Below are 15,682 nucleotides of genomic sequence, written 5' to 3' on the forward strand. Positions count from 1 at the left end.
GGAGTTGGTGATGGACAGGGAGGGCTGGCGTGCTGCAGTCCGTGGGGTCGCAAAGAGCCATGGGGTCACAAAGAGCTGGACATGACTAAGCAACTGAACTGAACTGAATTCTGGACTAACCTATTAGAGTAAGTATCAATTAGATATAGCACTTCTTGCTGAAGCATCAAAAATATTGTTCTGCAGTACATACAAAATTGGGTCCCTGAAAAAAAAAAAAAAAAAATTGGGTCCCTGACACTTTCCTTTTCTACCATGGTAACAGGCTCAATAGTCAGTGTGCTAGAATTCTAGCACGTTTCTCTTATATTTTAGGGTTTTGTCATGATTACTGTTCTCACCATTTCCATTATAATGTAGATAGTCTCGTAAATCTCTACAGAGGTGTGATCTAGAAGTACCCACACTTATCTGACACAGAATATAGTTCAGTAACATGTGAAACTGATGTGAGTCCTTCCTCTGGGTAACTGACAGTATCTATTAATACTGTAGCATGAGCCAATTCTGAGTTTCTATTTGCACATTATTGCATAATCTTGGGCAAAGCTTGGAATATCAGGAAATTGGATGACAATTAGTAGGTGCCTGCTTTCCTGTCAGCCTTTGTTTAACAAATTTCATTCCACTTTTCTCTGAATTAAGCTGGAGGAAATAAAGAGGACTGTCCTTAAGGGTTTTAAAAACAGAAAGATAACAGGAGAGAAATTACTGAGCTCATTTGTTGCTTGGAGTAGAGAAATTTTTCATTCAAAAATTCCAGAAAGATAAATGGAGAGAAAAACAGAAGGTAAGATCCCCATTTCTTACCTCATCGGGGAGATACCATGCAGGTTGGCAGCCAGGAGATAAGGAAGAGTATCAAGCCCCTTGTTTGACCTTTCCTCCCTAATCTCAGCAAACCAGCTGAGGTCTGGGGCCTGCGCCACCTGCTGGTCCTCAGAGCTGGTGCTACCCAAGGTGCAGTTGCATTTAGAACAGCGTCTCCCCTTTTAATGCCTGACCTTTGCTAGTCCAGACTAGCTGCCATATCCCTCTTACTCTGGGAGAGAAAAAGAAGAAAAACAAAACCCTGAGGAACATCTATGTGTGGGGCTACCACTGTAGATAAACTATTTCAAAGTGATAAGTTAGAAAATCAGTTACTTACTATCTTTACTGTGCTATAATTTCTTCTAACCAGATACTTAGAGAAGGAAATGGTAACCCACTCCAGTGTTTTTGCCTGGAGAATCCCATGGACAGAGGAGCCTTGCAGGCTACAGTCCATGGGGTTGCAAAAGTCGGACACACCTTAGCAACTAAACCACCTACCAACCAGATCCTACAATCCATTATCAGCAGGATTCCACCTACGGTAAACAAATATGAAGTAAACACTGAAAATTACTAATTTTTTTGGTTATTGATTACGTCCAACTTTGAGTCACACTATACATTTTGATCTATATAATCTAAATAGGTAATTTCCTGGTTACATAATAATTGGCACATCCAGATTTATACTCTTTGATAATAAAATTAAACAGTTTTATACATCTCATTTTGCAATCTGTAGTTCAGGCAAGCCCAAGTCTTTGCCCCTATATCCACACAGGCTTTCTTGCTTGGATTTTATGTATAAATAATTTTGTTTTATGTGAGGCAAGGAATCAAAAGGGTCCCCTGGTGGCTCAGCAGTAAAGAATCTGCCTGCCAAAGCTGGAGATGCAGGTTCAATCCCTGGATCAGGAAGATCCCCTGGAGAAGGGAATTGGAACCCACCCCAGTATTCTTGCCTGGAGAATCCCCTGGACAGAGAAGCCTGGCTGGCTACAGGTCCATAGGGTCACAAAGAGCTGGACATGACTGACGAAACTTACTTTACTTCACTTTTACTTTAGCATTAAGTGATATTTCCATATTGAGTTATTCTTCTTAGGTGATAATGGAAAGGTCATTCTTTGGATACAACTGAAGCATTTTAAGGGGCTTCCCAGGTGGCTCGGTGGTAAAGAATCCACCTGCCAAGCAGGAGACATGGGTTGAGCCCTGGGTAGGAAGATCCCCTGGGAAAGGGAATGGCTACCCACTTCAGTATGACTTGCCTGGAAAATCCCATGGACAGAGGATCCTGGCAGTCAAAGAGGTCAGATGGGACCCAGCAACTGAAGTGAAAGTGAAAGGCACTCAGTCGTGTCAGGCTCATTGTGACCCCATGGATTACACAGTCCATGGAATTCTCCAGGCCAGAATACTGGAGTGGGTGGCCTTTCCCTCTGCCAGGGTATCTTCCCAACCCAGGGATCAAACCCAGGTCTCCTGAATTGCAGGCGGATTCTTTACCAGCTGAGCCACAAGGGAAGCCCCTCAGCAACTGAGCATGCATGCAAAAAGCATTTTGACAGCCTGCTACAGTTTTCACTTATAAATTAGTAACTATAAATTCAACCCAAATAGTGAACATAAGCACGTCTGAAACCCAAAAATTAATGAGCCTGAGTGCAGACTGTAAATCCTACTGTTTATGGACGACACATCCCAGGCTTGCAGTGCACAGCACCAGTGACCTGGGGAAAATGGGCCACACTTTGACGGCATGGCTGCAAGCTGCCAGATGACCACCACTTGGATATCCAGTTAAACCACATGCAGTATCAAATGACAACAAGCAGGGGTCTCTGTAAGGCAAATCAAAGTCTCACATTTTCAACTCTTCACAGACTCATAAATCAGGGCTAGAAGAATCTATTTTAACATACTTGTTCAGAAAAAAAATGATCAGCTTGAAAACAATTGAGTCTAATGACTTACCAAAGTTAACAGAAACCCTTCTAGAATCTGAGAATTCTAACAACTAACTCTTTTCCACTGCCCAGGGCAATTTTGCATGTTAGACCCCCACAGCCTCTAAAGGTAAAATAGCCAGGAATATTGAGGAAATTACCCAGACAATTAAAATTCCAAAGAGTTCACAATAATAAAGTAACATCTCAAGCTTTGAGACTAGTTTTTCAATCATAAACACAAGCTTTGGGGCAATACAGCATAACGATAAATAAAGCATGGCTTAGGAGAAAAGAATCTATAGATAGATAATATTTCCAAAATGATCTTTTAAACCAGTTCCCTGTGATTCTAAATGCCAGCAACAAACAAGCAAACAAATGAAACTCCTGACGCTTACAATCAATTAACACTTTTGCATCTCTTTACCTTTCTGAATCTACTTTGGTTTCCTCACCCCTTACCACCAGCCAAGCCCAGATCCCCAGTGGGGCCTCCACAGTGCTGAAAGCAATATTGCCCTCTTTTATTCCTGTGGTTCTGGAACAGTCCAGAAGATGCATTTGCCTCCTGGGCTATTGTCACTGATTATTCATGAAAATGGACAAACTCTTCATAGAAGTACAGAGAATTAGTCATACAGGGAATTTTAAACATGTCTTACTCAAGGGGATGTTAAATATTTATCACCAGAACCTTTCAACCAAAGAAAACCTTATTTTTCATATAAATGAATAACATAAATTATATAATATATACAGTATACTACATAATTTCATTATACACAATATATATTACAGACTATAATAAATGTTTACACAATATCATATATTCAAAGATACATGTCAACTCTCCCTAGTGTGAGAATCACAGCCCTGCCTGTCCTCCCTGCCACAGCCCCAAGAAGGAATCCCTAGCCTTCCAAAGCACCTGTCAAGCCCATCAGCCTCAAGGAGACATATTTTGTTCTCAAAATTAACCTACTGTTGTTGGCCCAAGAGTCTTTTTTGCAGACGGTAAAGAATCCACCTGCAGTGCAGGAGACCTGGGTTCGATCCCTGGGTCATGAAGATCCCTTGGAGCAGGGAGTGGCTGTCCACTCCAGTATTCTCGCCTGGAGAATCCCATGGACAGAGGAGTCTGGTGGGCTACAGTCCATGGGGTCACAAAGAGCTGGACACGACTGGGCGACTAATATACTTCCTCAACACAACCACCTCTGTTTCTGTATCATTTACTCTTATAATACAAGAAAACAAGGAGGCTTGAAACAGATCTTCCTTCAGTATGACAGACAGTATTATTATAGAAGAAAATCTCTGTTTTTTATCAATCTAATTATAAGAGATGTTTAATGTTCATTTTCATAAAATATTACCCATTCTCATATGCATTAGTAGAATTTTTTTTATCAAAATTGTGCCTTCTCTGCTGTTTGGACAAGGTCACAAAAAGAGGCTTTATTAATGCAGTAATTTTCTCAGTTAACATTCCTGGGGACTGGCTGTATTAAAAATCATTCTAAATTCCATGGGTTACGCCCACATTTCCTCAACTGTGTTCTACAGAAAACTTCATGAAGTATTACTAAGGTCCACCATCCCCTCACAAAGAAAAAAATCCCTAAACATGTATTTTAAGTACTGAACTCTTCACCCCCCTCATGCAGATTTACAAAATCACTGACATATTAAAGGGCTTGACAATTCCTGCAGTAAAGAAACCTGTTTTATATCTCCAACATGATTTCCAATATAATTTAAGCAGAAACACTGATTATGGGGCACACATGAACATTCTATATAACAATGTTCTTTTCTTAATTATTTAATTGGAGGATAATTACTTTAGAATATTGTGATGGTTTTTGCCATACATTGACATGAATCAGCCATCGGTACACATGTGTTCTCTTGAGCAAGCATTGTTTTAGCCCATACCACAAGAAACTATATTCTCATAGGGAATTTTGGTGCGCAGGGCCGAAACAAAGGAAAATTCAGAAATGAAAACTCATTCAATGGCACAATCAACTACATCCTCACACAGAGGGTGAGAAATATCTGCAGAATGTTTAAGAGCACAAGAAGGAATAAAGCACAATCCATCCTGCTCTTCATACATGCAGTTACTCCCAATCTCTTTCAAGTATGCACACTGCTTTGGAAAGGCAAAACATGGCATACAACAGTGGTGAGAAATTTTGCCGGGCGGGCGTGAATTTGTGTCAGCCTCTGCAATCACTCCAACACCACAGAAGGCTTCTTGGTCTATACCTTTGGAACCACTAATCTAGACCATAGGAATGGCACTGCTTTCCGTAATTTGGATGTCTTTTCTGTGACAAGTTCACAGGAATTCATATGTGTACAACTATGGTTAATTTCACGTGCGTGTGCACACTCAGTTGTGTCCAAATCTTTGCAACCCCGAACCCACCAGGCTCCTCTGTCCATGGATTTTCCAGATAAGAATACTTGAGTGGGTTGTCATTTCCTTCTCCAAGGGATCTTCCTGACCCAAGGATCGAACTAGTGTGTGTTGAGTCTTCTGCACTGGCAGGCAGATTCTTTACCACTGCACTACCTGGGAAGCCCTCTGTGCGCTTGACAAACACCAAGATAAGGGAATCTCTCCATGAAACAAACAGAAGATACAGTTTTACCACAAGGGTCATGTGTTACACAGATGCACTTAAAAGTATTCACCAAGCATATTCTACATAACAGGCACTGTCCCTGGTAACTAATCTAGTCTTTCAACCTGATATACAGACTTCTCTCTCAGATGGATTTTTAGAGTCATGATTGGGAAAAAAAATTCAATGATATTACAATGAATTATCATATTGTTGTCTCTTTTAAAACAATTTTTGGTTTGCATAGATTCACAGATTCACACACACACACAACTTGTAATGATGCATGATCCAGAAAACGTGTTCCTTCTACCCATTAAAGTTGACAGTTGTAAAGTCTAATAAAAAAAATTAAATTTTAAAAGAAGAGTGATGTGATATTGAACTAAGTAGCTAACACTTCATATATATGTATCAAACACAATCAGAGTCATGTAGCTTTAAACCAGTAGATTTTGCTATCCTTTAAAGTCAACTCAAAATAAAACAAATATATTCATGTCATGAATCATAGCATGATTCAGTAAATATTTTAGATAAAAGGAATTCTTTCATTATAGAACTTAAGTAAAATATGATGATGTAATAAAATGGATTCAATAGAATCCATACCTTCTCTCAGACTGATTGGAAAAGCACAAATTAGAACTTTTAAAGAGCTATGACATTCTCATATTTTAATCTTACTCCTATTCATCTGAAATGTTAGTTCCATGCATGCTAAGGTTTTTGTTAATTATATCAATGCTTCTGTGTAAAAATGCAAAAAGGGATACATGAGTTAACACTTACAAATGGTTTCTATTTCTTAATATAGTCTCCTGGTAACCAAGGATTAAGAGAATTCTACATCTCCCTCCACAGAGATCGGAGGCAAGCTCTCCATTGTGAGCCCTCTTGAATTGACAGGACTGAACAAATTGCCAAGAGATGAAACCTATTTCAGTCCTAGTCTTCCAAATTTTGCCGCTAGAGAGTCTTCCTAATGTCTGGCATGAATGGCCCAGAAGTAAACTGTGCTGAAAAGCTAGCAAACAAATGAAAACCACTACAGCTACACTGCACTGCTGAATAGGCATCAGAGGGAATGCAGAGCTTAATGAATCTCTGTATTAAGAAGAACCACCAAAACTTCCCTATCATGTAGGAAAGCTCAAGCCGCATATACTCCCAATTAGAGACAAAACTTTGAGCGTAACAAAGGCACCAGTGACTAGTGTTTGAAACACCTCCACTAATCCTTACCCAGGCTGTACATCACGGCTCCACCACAATGACTTCCCTCCTCTCCACACTGAAATCAGTGTAAAAGCTCTCCAGGGAAGGGGCTAAATGCTATAAAATACGTAACAGCTGAAGGTACTTTGCTTGCATGCTACGTCTCTCCAGCTGTGTCCGACTCTTTGGGACCCATGGACTGCAGCCCACCAGGCTCCTCTGTCCAAGGGATTCTCCAGGCAAGAACACTGGAGTGGGTTGCCATGCCCTCCTCCAGGGGTTCTTCTTGACCCAGGGATCCAACCCACATCTCTTACATCTCCTGCATTGGCAGGCGGACTCTTTACCACTAGCACTACCACTATACTGTGTACAATTATACAAATTCTGATTAAATTAAGTCCCCTAAAATAAAAACTATATATATCACATTTAGCCTGTAAAAGGTTCTTCTTGGTCATGAGCCCAAATTCTGGGATAAAAATATTTCATTGGAAAGCCACCTATTTATTCATGAATTTTATATTTATTCATTCATTCATTCTTCATTCATAGATGTTTCTTTCAACCAATATCTAATAGACACTAGTATCTATTTATATAGCAACTATTAGATTTTGGTTTTGCACTATGAAAGGGTGTTCTTAGACACACAGATCTGCCTCATGAGGTTTATAGTCTCAAGGAGGAGAAAAAGGGGGAAGAAAGAGTCTAAACAAACAAGCACACCAGAATCATGCTTACTTAACAGCAATCACTTGATAGTAACATCACTTGATAGCGATAAAAGGAAAGACTAAGAGCACAGAGAAGTAAACTGGAAGATCCACTTCAGATGGCAATGAAGATCATGGAAAAAGGTTAAACCTCATAAGGCCCTAAGAAAGCATTTTTTAATTGCTCTGTAGCACAATGAGGCAGAAAGAAACAAGATCAAGTCCCAGCTTTGTATCAACAGTAAATCAGAGCTGTTCCTAAGGCTATTTTTTCACCTGAACAATGGAGATGAGAGTAACATCTCCCTGTAAGATATAATTCACTAAGCCGATCATCAGGTTTGATGATCAAATATGCAAAATATCTGAAACATTTCATCAACTGCAAAATGCCATAAAGCTGTTGTTAGCTGTCATCTCCCTAAGTTATACCTCAATATGCATCATGAGAAAATTTTAAAGATTCGCAATGGTCAACAGGCTTGATTTATTTAAACCAAATGTTCAGTAGGCTTCTAGCATGATGAGAGTATATATGATATGATACTTTAGGAGATACGGAGGACAGAGGAACCTGGCGTGCTGCAGTCCATGAGATCAAAAAGTCGGTCAGGACTCAGCAACTAAACAACAACCAGAGTGTTATGATACAGAACCCACAGGACAAAGAAAGGTTCTGCTACAAATGGAAGCAAAGAAGAGCTCTTACAGATAACAGACTTGACAAAATCAGATGCTGAACTCATACTGCTTTATTGGCAAAAATTATAAAGTTTTTAATATATAAATAAGCAGATTCGTGCCATTAATTCAAACCAAGTACTTACTTCTATGTGCAACACAACATAGGATCTACTGAGCCTGGCAAAGGCTCCAGGAAGAGGTTGCTCACAACAAGGCAATGTGTGGAAGATTCATTTTTTAAGAGATGTAGCAACATAAGCTTTACAACCTCCCTGAGGGGAAAGACAAAAAGCATCCTCTTTGCCTCCCATATCATTCTTTCTAATGTTAAACAGAAACCTCCTTTCATAAAGAGCATATTATGTAAGCGTTATTCCCATCCATCTCTTAAGTTCATTATATGCTTCCTTATCAGTGCCCCAGCATTGATGTTTAATCATAACTTAGGCACGAAACATACTCCCAGCAAAAAGTAATGTCCTCAGTAAACAGTTTTACCTCCTAAATGCAGCAACCTGGAACCAAATGCCAACATGCTCACTGGACCTTACCCCGGGAGTGCCTTTCATGTAAGAGGTTTTTCAAACCCAATTGGGTCAGAGAAACACTTCCTCCTTTCTGCTGAGTCATCCCTCAGCTTAAGTGATAATAAGAGCATTAGCACATTTCCAACATTTAAAATGCTAGTAACAATTCAAATGCGACTAACAATTCATATGCTAACTCTGAACAACGAAGCCAGAGCCTCTCCATAAAAAATCAGAAAGGGACGGTTTCCTAATACCAGTGTGTCTGGCTGTGATCGTATGGGTATCTTCACCTCAGTTTTCTGTGTAGAGCTAAGCCTTTGTGCTATCAGCCAGGCATCTTTGTGCCACGGGCATCTGAGAAGCCAGAGACTGAGTTACTGAGTATTAAGGGACTTGCCCAAGGCTAGAGGTTCCCATTGGTCCAGAAACAGAACCTGAAACTCCCAACCCCATCAGGCTCTTTGCAGCACAGCAGTGGGACCCCTGGGACTCAGCCTCTCTGCCTGAGGACCCGGCCAGGTCCTGGACACTGGGTGCCCCGCGGGCAGAGCAACTCTAGACTCTGTGGCACAGGAAGGGGAGCTGATTAACATAAATTTGATCAAAATGCCTAAAAGCTAAATTCTCCAGCTGATCCCAGCTCACTCAAACCAAGGTGACCTTCTCCTTTTCCCACTCTTCGGAAAACAGGAAAGACAGCGAGAATAAATGCTTATGTGTTGTGCACGTAAGTAAACAGCACCTATTTTACAGTAACGCAGCACCAAAGCTGCTTGCTGGGGTGTTCCAAAACCATGCTCTTACGAACCATACTCATTTTATACTGAGACACCAAAAAATATGTTGATTTTGAAGAGGAAAACGCAATCAATGAGGAAGGAATACAATACAACAAGCATAAGGGACAAATATACCTCTCATAATAACTAAACACAGCAGATTATATGTCACCTAAAAGGAACTCACAACTAAAACAAGATAACAGTTTATGATTTATATGCATGAAATAAAAAAAAATAATTCTATAGTTACATTTTCATGAACTATATAGTCCATGGGGTTGCAAAGAGTAAGACACAACTAATCAACTTTCACTTCAATTGTTTTTTTTTTTTTTTTAACAGAAGTGATACAATCTCTTATTACTTTATTTTTCAATTTAGAAGGAATTCAAGTCTGGATACTATTTGATATTTTTTTCAGATACCAAGCAATACCAACAGGATTCAATTTTAATAATTTAATTCACTTCAATTTTAATAGATGAATTAAGTGCAGAAAATAATAAAGTTAAATCATAGAACATTAGCCTTTTTAATACTAGAGTTTGAATCTAGTTTTATATCCTCAATATTTGTTGATTAGTAGCTAAGTCACGTCTGATTCTTTTGTGACCCCATGGACACACCAGGATCCTCTGTCCATGGGATTTCCCAGGCAAGAATACTGGACCGGGTTGCTATTTCCTTGTCAGGGGGATCTTCCCAACCCAGAGATCGAACCCATGTCTCCTGCCTTAGCAGATGGATTCTTAACCACTGAGCCACCAAGGAAGCCCAATATCCTCAATACTTTAATACTTAATTAAGTATCTCAAGAAATTGAAAATGTATAGTTCCTTCTGAATTAGCAAATCAAACAATGGCTTATTCTAGTAATTCAAATTCAAAAAGAACTCATATGACTACTTTAAAATACTGTTCTTATTATCTGAACAATTTTTAAAGAGTTCCAGAACTACTTCACTCTCTTTCAGTAAAAAAAAAAAATTTAATTAAATTCTTCTAGTTTTATACTTTAACATTCCCTTACGTATCTTATATTTTCAGTAATTGTGTCCACTTATCTCTCCACCTATCTATTCAACAGGTTTATTTCACAGTTGGACCAGTGCTAAAATTTTAACATCAGAATTATAACACATGCATATAAAAATTTTCAGTAGACAGTATACTTTCATATGTACAATCTCACTTAAAGAAATATGTAAACCAAATCTCAACAAATAGTTAACCATGCTTAGTTTTAAAAGATTATCTGAACATAATCTTTTAACAAGAGCTAAGAGAACAAGGGAAGTTATATAAAAGAAAATGATTTTTTGTTTGATTGCTGTCAAGTCAACTAATTTAAAAAAGTAAGAAGTGGAAAATTAGGAGTTTGGGATTAACACACACACTCCTATATATAAAACAGGTAAACAATAAGGACCTACTATATAGAACATGCAACTAAATTCAATATCTTGTAATAACCTATAATGGAAAAGAATCTGAAAAAGAATATATATGTGTGTATATATATATGTATATGCTTATAACTGAGTCACTTTGCTGCACCCTAGAAACTAACAAGATTGCAAATTAACTATATGTCAATTTTAAATAAAGAAGTACACAAAAAGAAAAATTAGAAGTTTAAGAAAAATGGAAATACAAAATATCTCCATTATCAGTGAAACATGTTACAGCAAAACAATGTTAAATATTAAAATACTAAAATCCATTTTGATTGTTAATATAAAACACCAAAATACATCATGCTATATACATGTATATGTATAATGTATCTATTTATTTAATTCTTTGAGGTCAGAGGCATTCTTTGGAGGCATTACCTATACAACCATCAGTAGATAAAGACTGTTTTACAACTGTTTAAAAAGAAAAGTAACTATTTGCTTCATGTTCACCCTCAAAATGTTACTAACAAGAACATATCTGTCCCACCTTGAGATATACATGCTCTATATATCCTTATTTCAGATATTAACAAATCTTTATTTCACTAAAAATGTTTTCAAAAGCATATCTATGAAAATTTGAGAACAGTTTCAAAGAACCTTCCATGATCATTTACCCTGAATTTTCTTGCTAACTTTACTATTCTCACTCCATCTAAATTAACATTTTTGTCACAATACTCATCTTAAACCACAACTTAAATCATGTCAATCATCTGCTTAATAATCTTTACAGGCTCCTTAATTCTTGAAAATTAATTAGCATCTGAAATCCTTGGCAAGGCAGAGAAGATCCTAGGTGAACGGGGTTTGTCCTACTTTTCCAATTTCATCTTTTGAGTCTCTCCTCCACAATTTCCTGTCCTGCTGATCTATCTATCCATAGCTTTGCCAATTTCTTCTCTAACCCAGAATATCCTCCTCTGTCTATGCCAGTCACAATTCTATTCCCCCTACTCACACACCCAACTTAAGTGCCACTTCATAAGCTCTCTCAGAAGCTTCTCCTGTCAGAAGTCCTCTGTTTCTCCCTCTCCCCTCCCTCTTCCTGCCTCCTTCCCTCCCCCTTTCCTTCCCTCTCTCCCTTAGGGCAGGCCCCTTTCTTTTTTCATAACCTAACAACACTTAAGTTTTGTGTAACTAGTAAGGCAATTAAGGGAGCTTACAAATACAATGCATTGCTTTTAAGCAACGTGATTAAAAACATGGGTTTAATCTTATACTCACATACTCTGTTTTTCTCTATAAAATGTCACCTCCAAAATGATACTTAATTATTGCTATAAGTTTGAAGTTCCTTCAGTAAAAAATAGATCAAATATAGCAGCTATGACTATGAGCTCTGATTCTGATCATGAGGTATAGGAAATCAGATTTTTCTAGTGGATGTTTTTACCAATCCACTTGTGGAAGATATTTCAGATGCCAGCCCGTCCATCTGTCCAATAGCCTTCAATTTCCAATTTCATCAATTCCCAATTTTTCTTTACCATAAACTTATATAGAGAGAACCACAAAAATTAACATCATAAAAATGCAAAACAAAAGCCATACAAGTATGCTATGGTACATTAGGCATAATTACTGGCTTTGGTATAGGCACTTAAAGATTATTCAATATAATGGCCTATTTGTCTTCCTATTATTGTCTTCCTATTATTGGGTTCAGAGAAAACTAGGACATTTCAGTTCACAGTGCATGAAGTTTTTAAAGGTGCTAAATATCAGCATGATGTCTAAACAACTGGATAGCTAAGTTTAAAAATTCATTCACAGTAAACGTGTAATGATCTGCAACAAGACATTCTCTATTCCCTGGCTGTTTTAACACTGTACAGAGTTCTTCAAGTGCCACATCAGTATGTTTTCTTCATTATTTGACATCCAATATAATAATTTTTGACATAAAAATCCCCTAAATAATCTATTAACTTCTATACAAAACTTTCTTCTCTATGGAATATGAAGTTCCCAATTAAGGAAATCACAGATTACAGAGTATATCTTGAACATGTTAACTTGTTTCCTTAATGTCATAAGACATACTTTTGACAGAATGATTTTTCAAAAATTTAAAAAAGTAAAACAAATGTGATGTTTTTAGTGTAATATATGTAAAGTTTCTTCCTCATGCATTATTATTAACAATTTATTTATTTATCTGTTTATTATTCATATTTGAATATAAATGTCCTTAGTGATATACATTGAAAGAAAAGTACTTTTTAAATCCTTTAGGTTAAGAGTAAAAAATTAATTAACAGTAGTTTCGTGCAGTCAAAAATTTCTTCCTACAAAATCCATACTAGTGTATGCCTTTAAATATATCTTGCTAAACATCAATTTAAAGTCATGATTTTAGTTTATTGGTAAACATCCACATTTCTATGTTATTTACAATGTTTCTCAAAAAACTGCCCATAAAACATCTGCTTGAAAAAAAAAAATATGAAGCACTAGTTTTAAATACAGAGACCCCCAAGATTCCACTTCACACCACTGAATCAGAATCAGAGCCTGGGAGTAAGCATTCAAAACAAGTTCGCCCATGTGACTCTGATGTCCACCAGACTTGAGAAATCCATGGAGTCTCCCTCATGCCTCATTATATTCTTGGTGCTATATTTTAGCAAGAATAGTTGCCAAACGATTTCTTCCAAAATAAAATATTTTTTTTCCAAATTCTCATCCTCTAAAGTGTCACTCAGAAAATGAAACCTGTTTCCAAAACCCCTGGTCTTTCAGTTCAATCAAAAAATGAAAGGGGTCCTTTTTCTCCTTATTCCGTGTTGTCTTAAAGGTTCCTGAGGAACACTGTGACACCCACTTCACACCTCTGGACAGACAGGGACCTCCAGCTTCCACAGGTCAGAACACAGAATCTCCTCGCATTAACACAGCCCTAAGTAACACTCGGTTACCTAGCTTTCCGCCCTCCCTGAAGAGACGGCCCGCAGGCGGCCCAGACCCTCCAGCACGGTCAGCACCTCAGACAGAGCCCGGCGGCTCGAGCCCGCCCTCGGAAAAGCCACTGGACTCAGGAAACCGACCCGAGACAGCGCAGGACACGCCGACCTCCGCCCTCCGCGCTCTCCAGCGGCCAGCACCTCCTCCCCCGAGGAAGCAACCCTTGAGCCCCTCTCACCCAGAATACAAGCTCCCCCGCCACTGCGCTCTCCTCCCCCGCTCCCCGGCGCCTGTTGCTAAGGAGGCGAGGCCACTCCGGGCGGCCTGGGCACCGGGGGACCGACGGCGGGACGGGCCGGGAGCTCGCGGGCGGCGGGGGTGCCCAGCTCCGGTGAGCCCGGACCCCTTCCCACCGCAGGAAAGGCGCGCCCTCCGCGCGGCTCCGAGCCGACGACTGCTCAGCGCGCAGAGGCGCGCGGAGCGAGGCGCGCGAGCAGGCGGAGGCCGGCGCGGCGAGGACCGCTCGGGTGGCCCGCCCGGCCAGCTCGGCCCGGCAGCGCAGGCCTCCAGCCCGGTCCCGAGCCCGCCGGCGGGCCCGCGCGGCGGGGCAGAGGCTTGGACCCGGGGAGGGCAGGCACTCACCATGTTGACTTCGGAAACCATGTCTATGCTGGCGATGTCGATGTTCATCCCCACGCAGACCGGGGGACCTGCGGAAAGTGCACGACACGGCCGTGAGCCAGGCTCGGGCACGGGCTGCGGCGGCCCCGGGGCCCGGGAGCCGCCGAGGAGGGGGAGCCGGCCGAGCCCTCCCCGCGCGGCCGCAGCTCGGCGGCAGCGGCCCCGGCCTCCCTCCTCCGCCCAGGCCCCTGCGCGGGGGGTCGCGCAGCCCGCAGCGGCCGCGCACAGCCTACTTACCCCCGAAGTCCGGTCTCAGGCGAATGTCGTAGCCTTTCAGCAGCTTGTCCACCGTCTCCTTCACAAAGGACATGTTCCCGGGATCGTTCACGCTGCGGGAGGGGTGGAGGGGGGGAGAGAGAGCCGGGTCAGGCGGCGGCTCGCCCGCCCGTGCCCGGCGCGCACACCCGCGCACCCTGCCAGCCGCCCGGCCCGCTTCCCGGCAAGCCAGCCGCGACCCTACCTCTGCGCGCAGCACACCACCGCCACCAACACCGGGGCCGAGAAGATGCCGAAAAACCTTCCTCCCGCAAAGCCCCACATCCCTCCGCCGCGCCCCGGCACGGGGGAGGGGGCGCCCCGCCGCCGTCGCGACCCGCAGCCGGGGCTGCTCCTGCTGCCGCCGCCGCCGCCGCCGCCGCGCTGGCCCCGAGCGGAGGAGGGCGCAGGGGGAGGGCCGGGGAGGCGCGCGCGCGAGGAGGAGCGCGGGCGCGGGCGCGCGGCGAGGGCCGGGGCGGGGCGCGCGAGCCGCCGCGCTGCGCGCCCAGCCGGGCCCCGCTCCCGAGCCCGCGGGGCCCCGGCGCCCAGCGTCCCCGCCGCCTCGGTGACTGCGGAGCGAGACCCGGGGCTCTGCCGGCCCGGCGCGCGGGCTGCAGCCGCGACCGCGCGGCGCCGGGCAGCGCCAGGGGTGGGCCGCGCCGCCAGCCGCGCTGGGCCCCCAGCCACCCGCGAAGAAGGGGACGGTCGGTGACGGCGACGCGGGCAGCAACGGCGAAGGAGACGCTCTCCACTCCTCCCGAGACGCCCCCGCTCAGCCTGCTCCCCGGCCTGGCCCTTTGGCCGCGACCCCCGTCCGGCGGCGGTGCAGGCCGAGCCCGCGGCGGCTGCGGAACGCCTCTGCCCGCAGACCTGCGCTGCAGCGCGGGAGGCAGGACGCCGGGCCCGAGGGAAGCCCCTGCCTCACCTGCGGGGCTCCGAGCCTCGCGTCCCCAGGGTCCAGGAGAGCCAGATGGGCAGCAGGATGGCCGGGAGCCCAGAGCACATGGCGCGGCGCCTCTGACCTGACACGGGTGGGCTCCACTCT

The 15,682-nt window shown here is 42.7% G+C and overlaps 1 protein-coding gene across 1 annotated transcript in view; it reads right to left on the reverse strand.

Annotated features, from left to right (window-relative positions):
• The window catches only part of GABRB3 (gamma-aminobutyric acid type A receptor subunit beta3), a 271,733-nt gene extending 256,715 nt beyond the window's left edge, over positions 1–15,018 (reverse strand). Inside the window, exons 1-3 of the mRNA XM_043922453.1 lie at positions 14,843–15,018; positions 14,620–14,711; positions 14,344–14,411 (exon numbers count right to left, since the gene is read on the reverse strand). Coding sequence (XP_043778388.1) covers positions 14,344–14,411; positions 14,620–14,711; positions 14,843–14,922 — 240 coding nt within the window. The 5' untranslated portion in view covers positions 14,923–15,018. The remainder of the gene's footprint in view (positions 1–14,343; positions 14,412–14,619; positions 14,712–14,842) is intronic.
• Positions 15,019–15,682: the final 664 nt, after the last annotated feature.

Source organism: Cervus elaphus, chromosome 13, assembly GCF_910594005.1.
Source record: "Cervus elaphus chromosome 13, mCerEla1.1, whole genome shotgun sequence".
Lineage (NCBI taxonomy): Eukaryota > Metazoa > Chordata > Mammalia > Artiodactyla > Cervidae > Cervus > Cervus elaphus.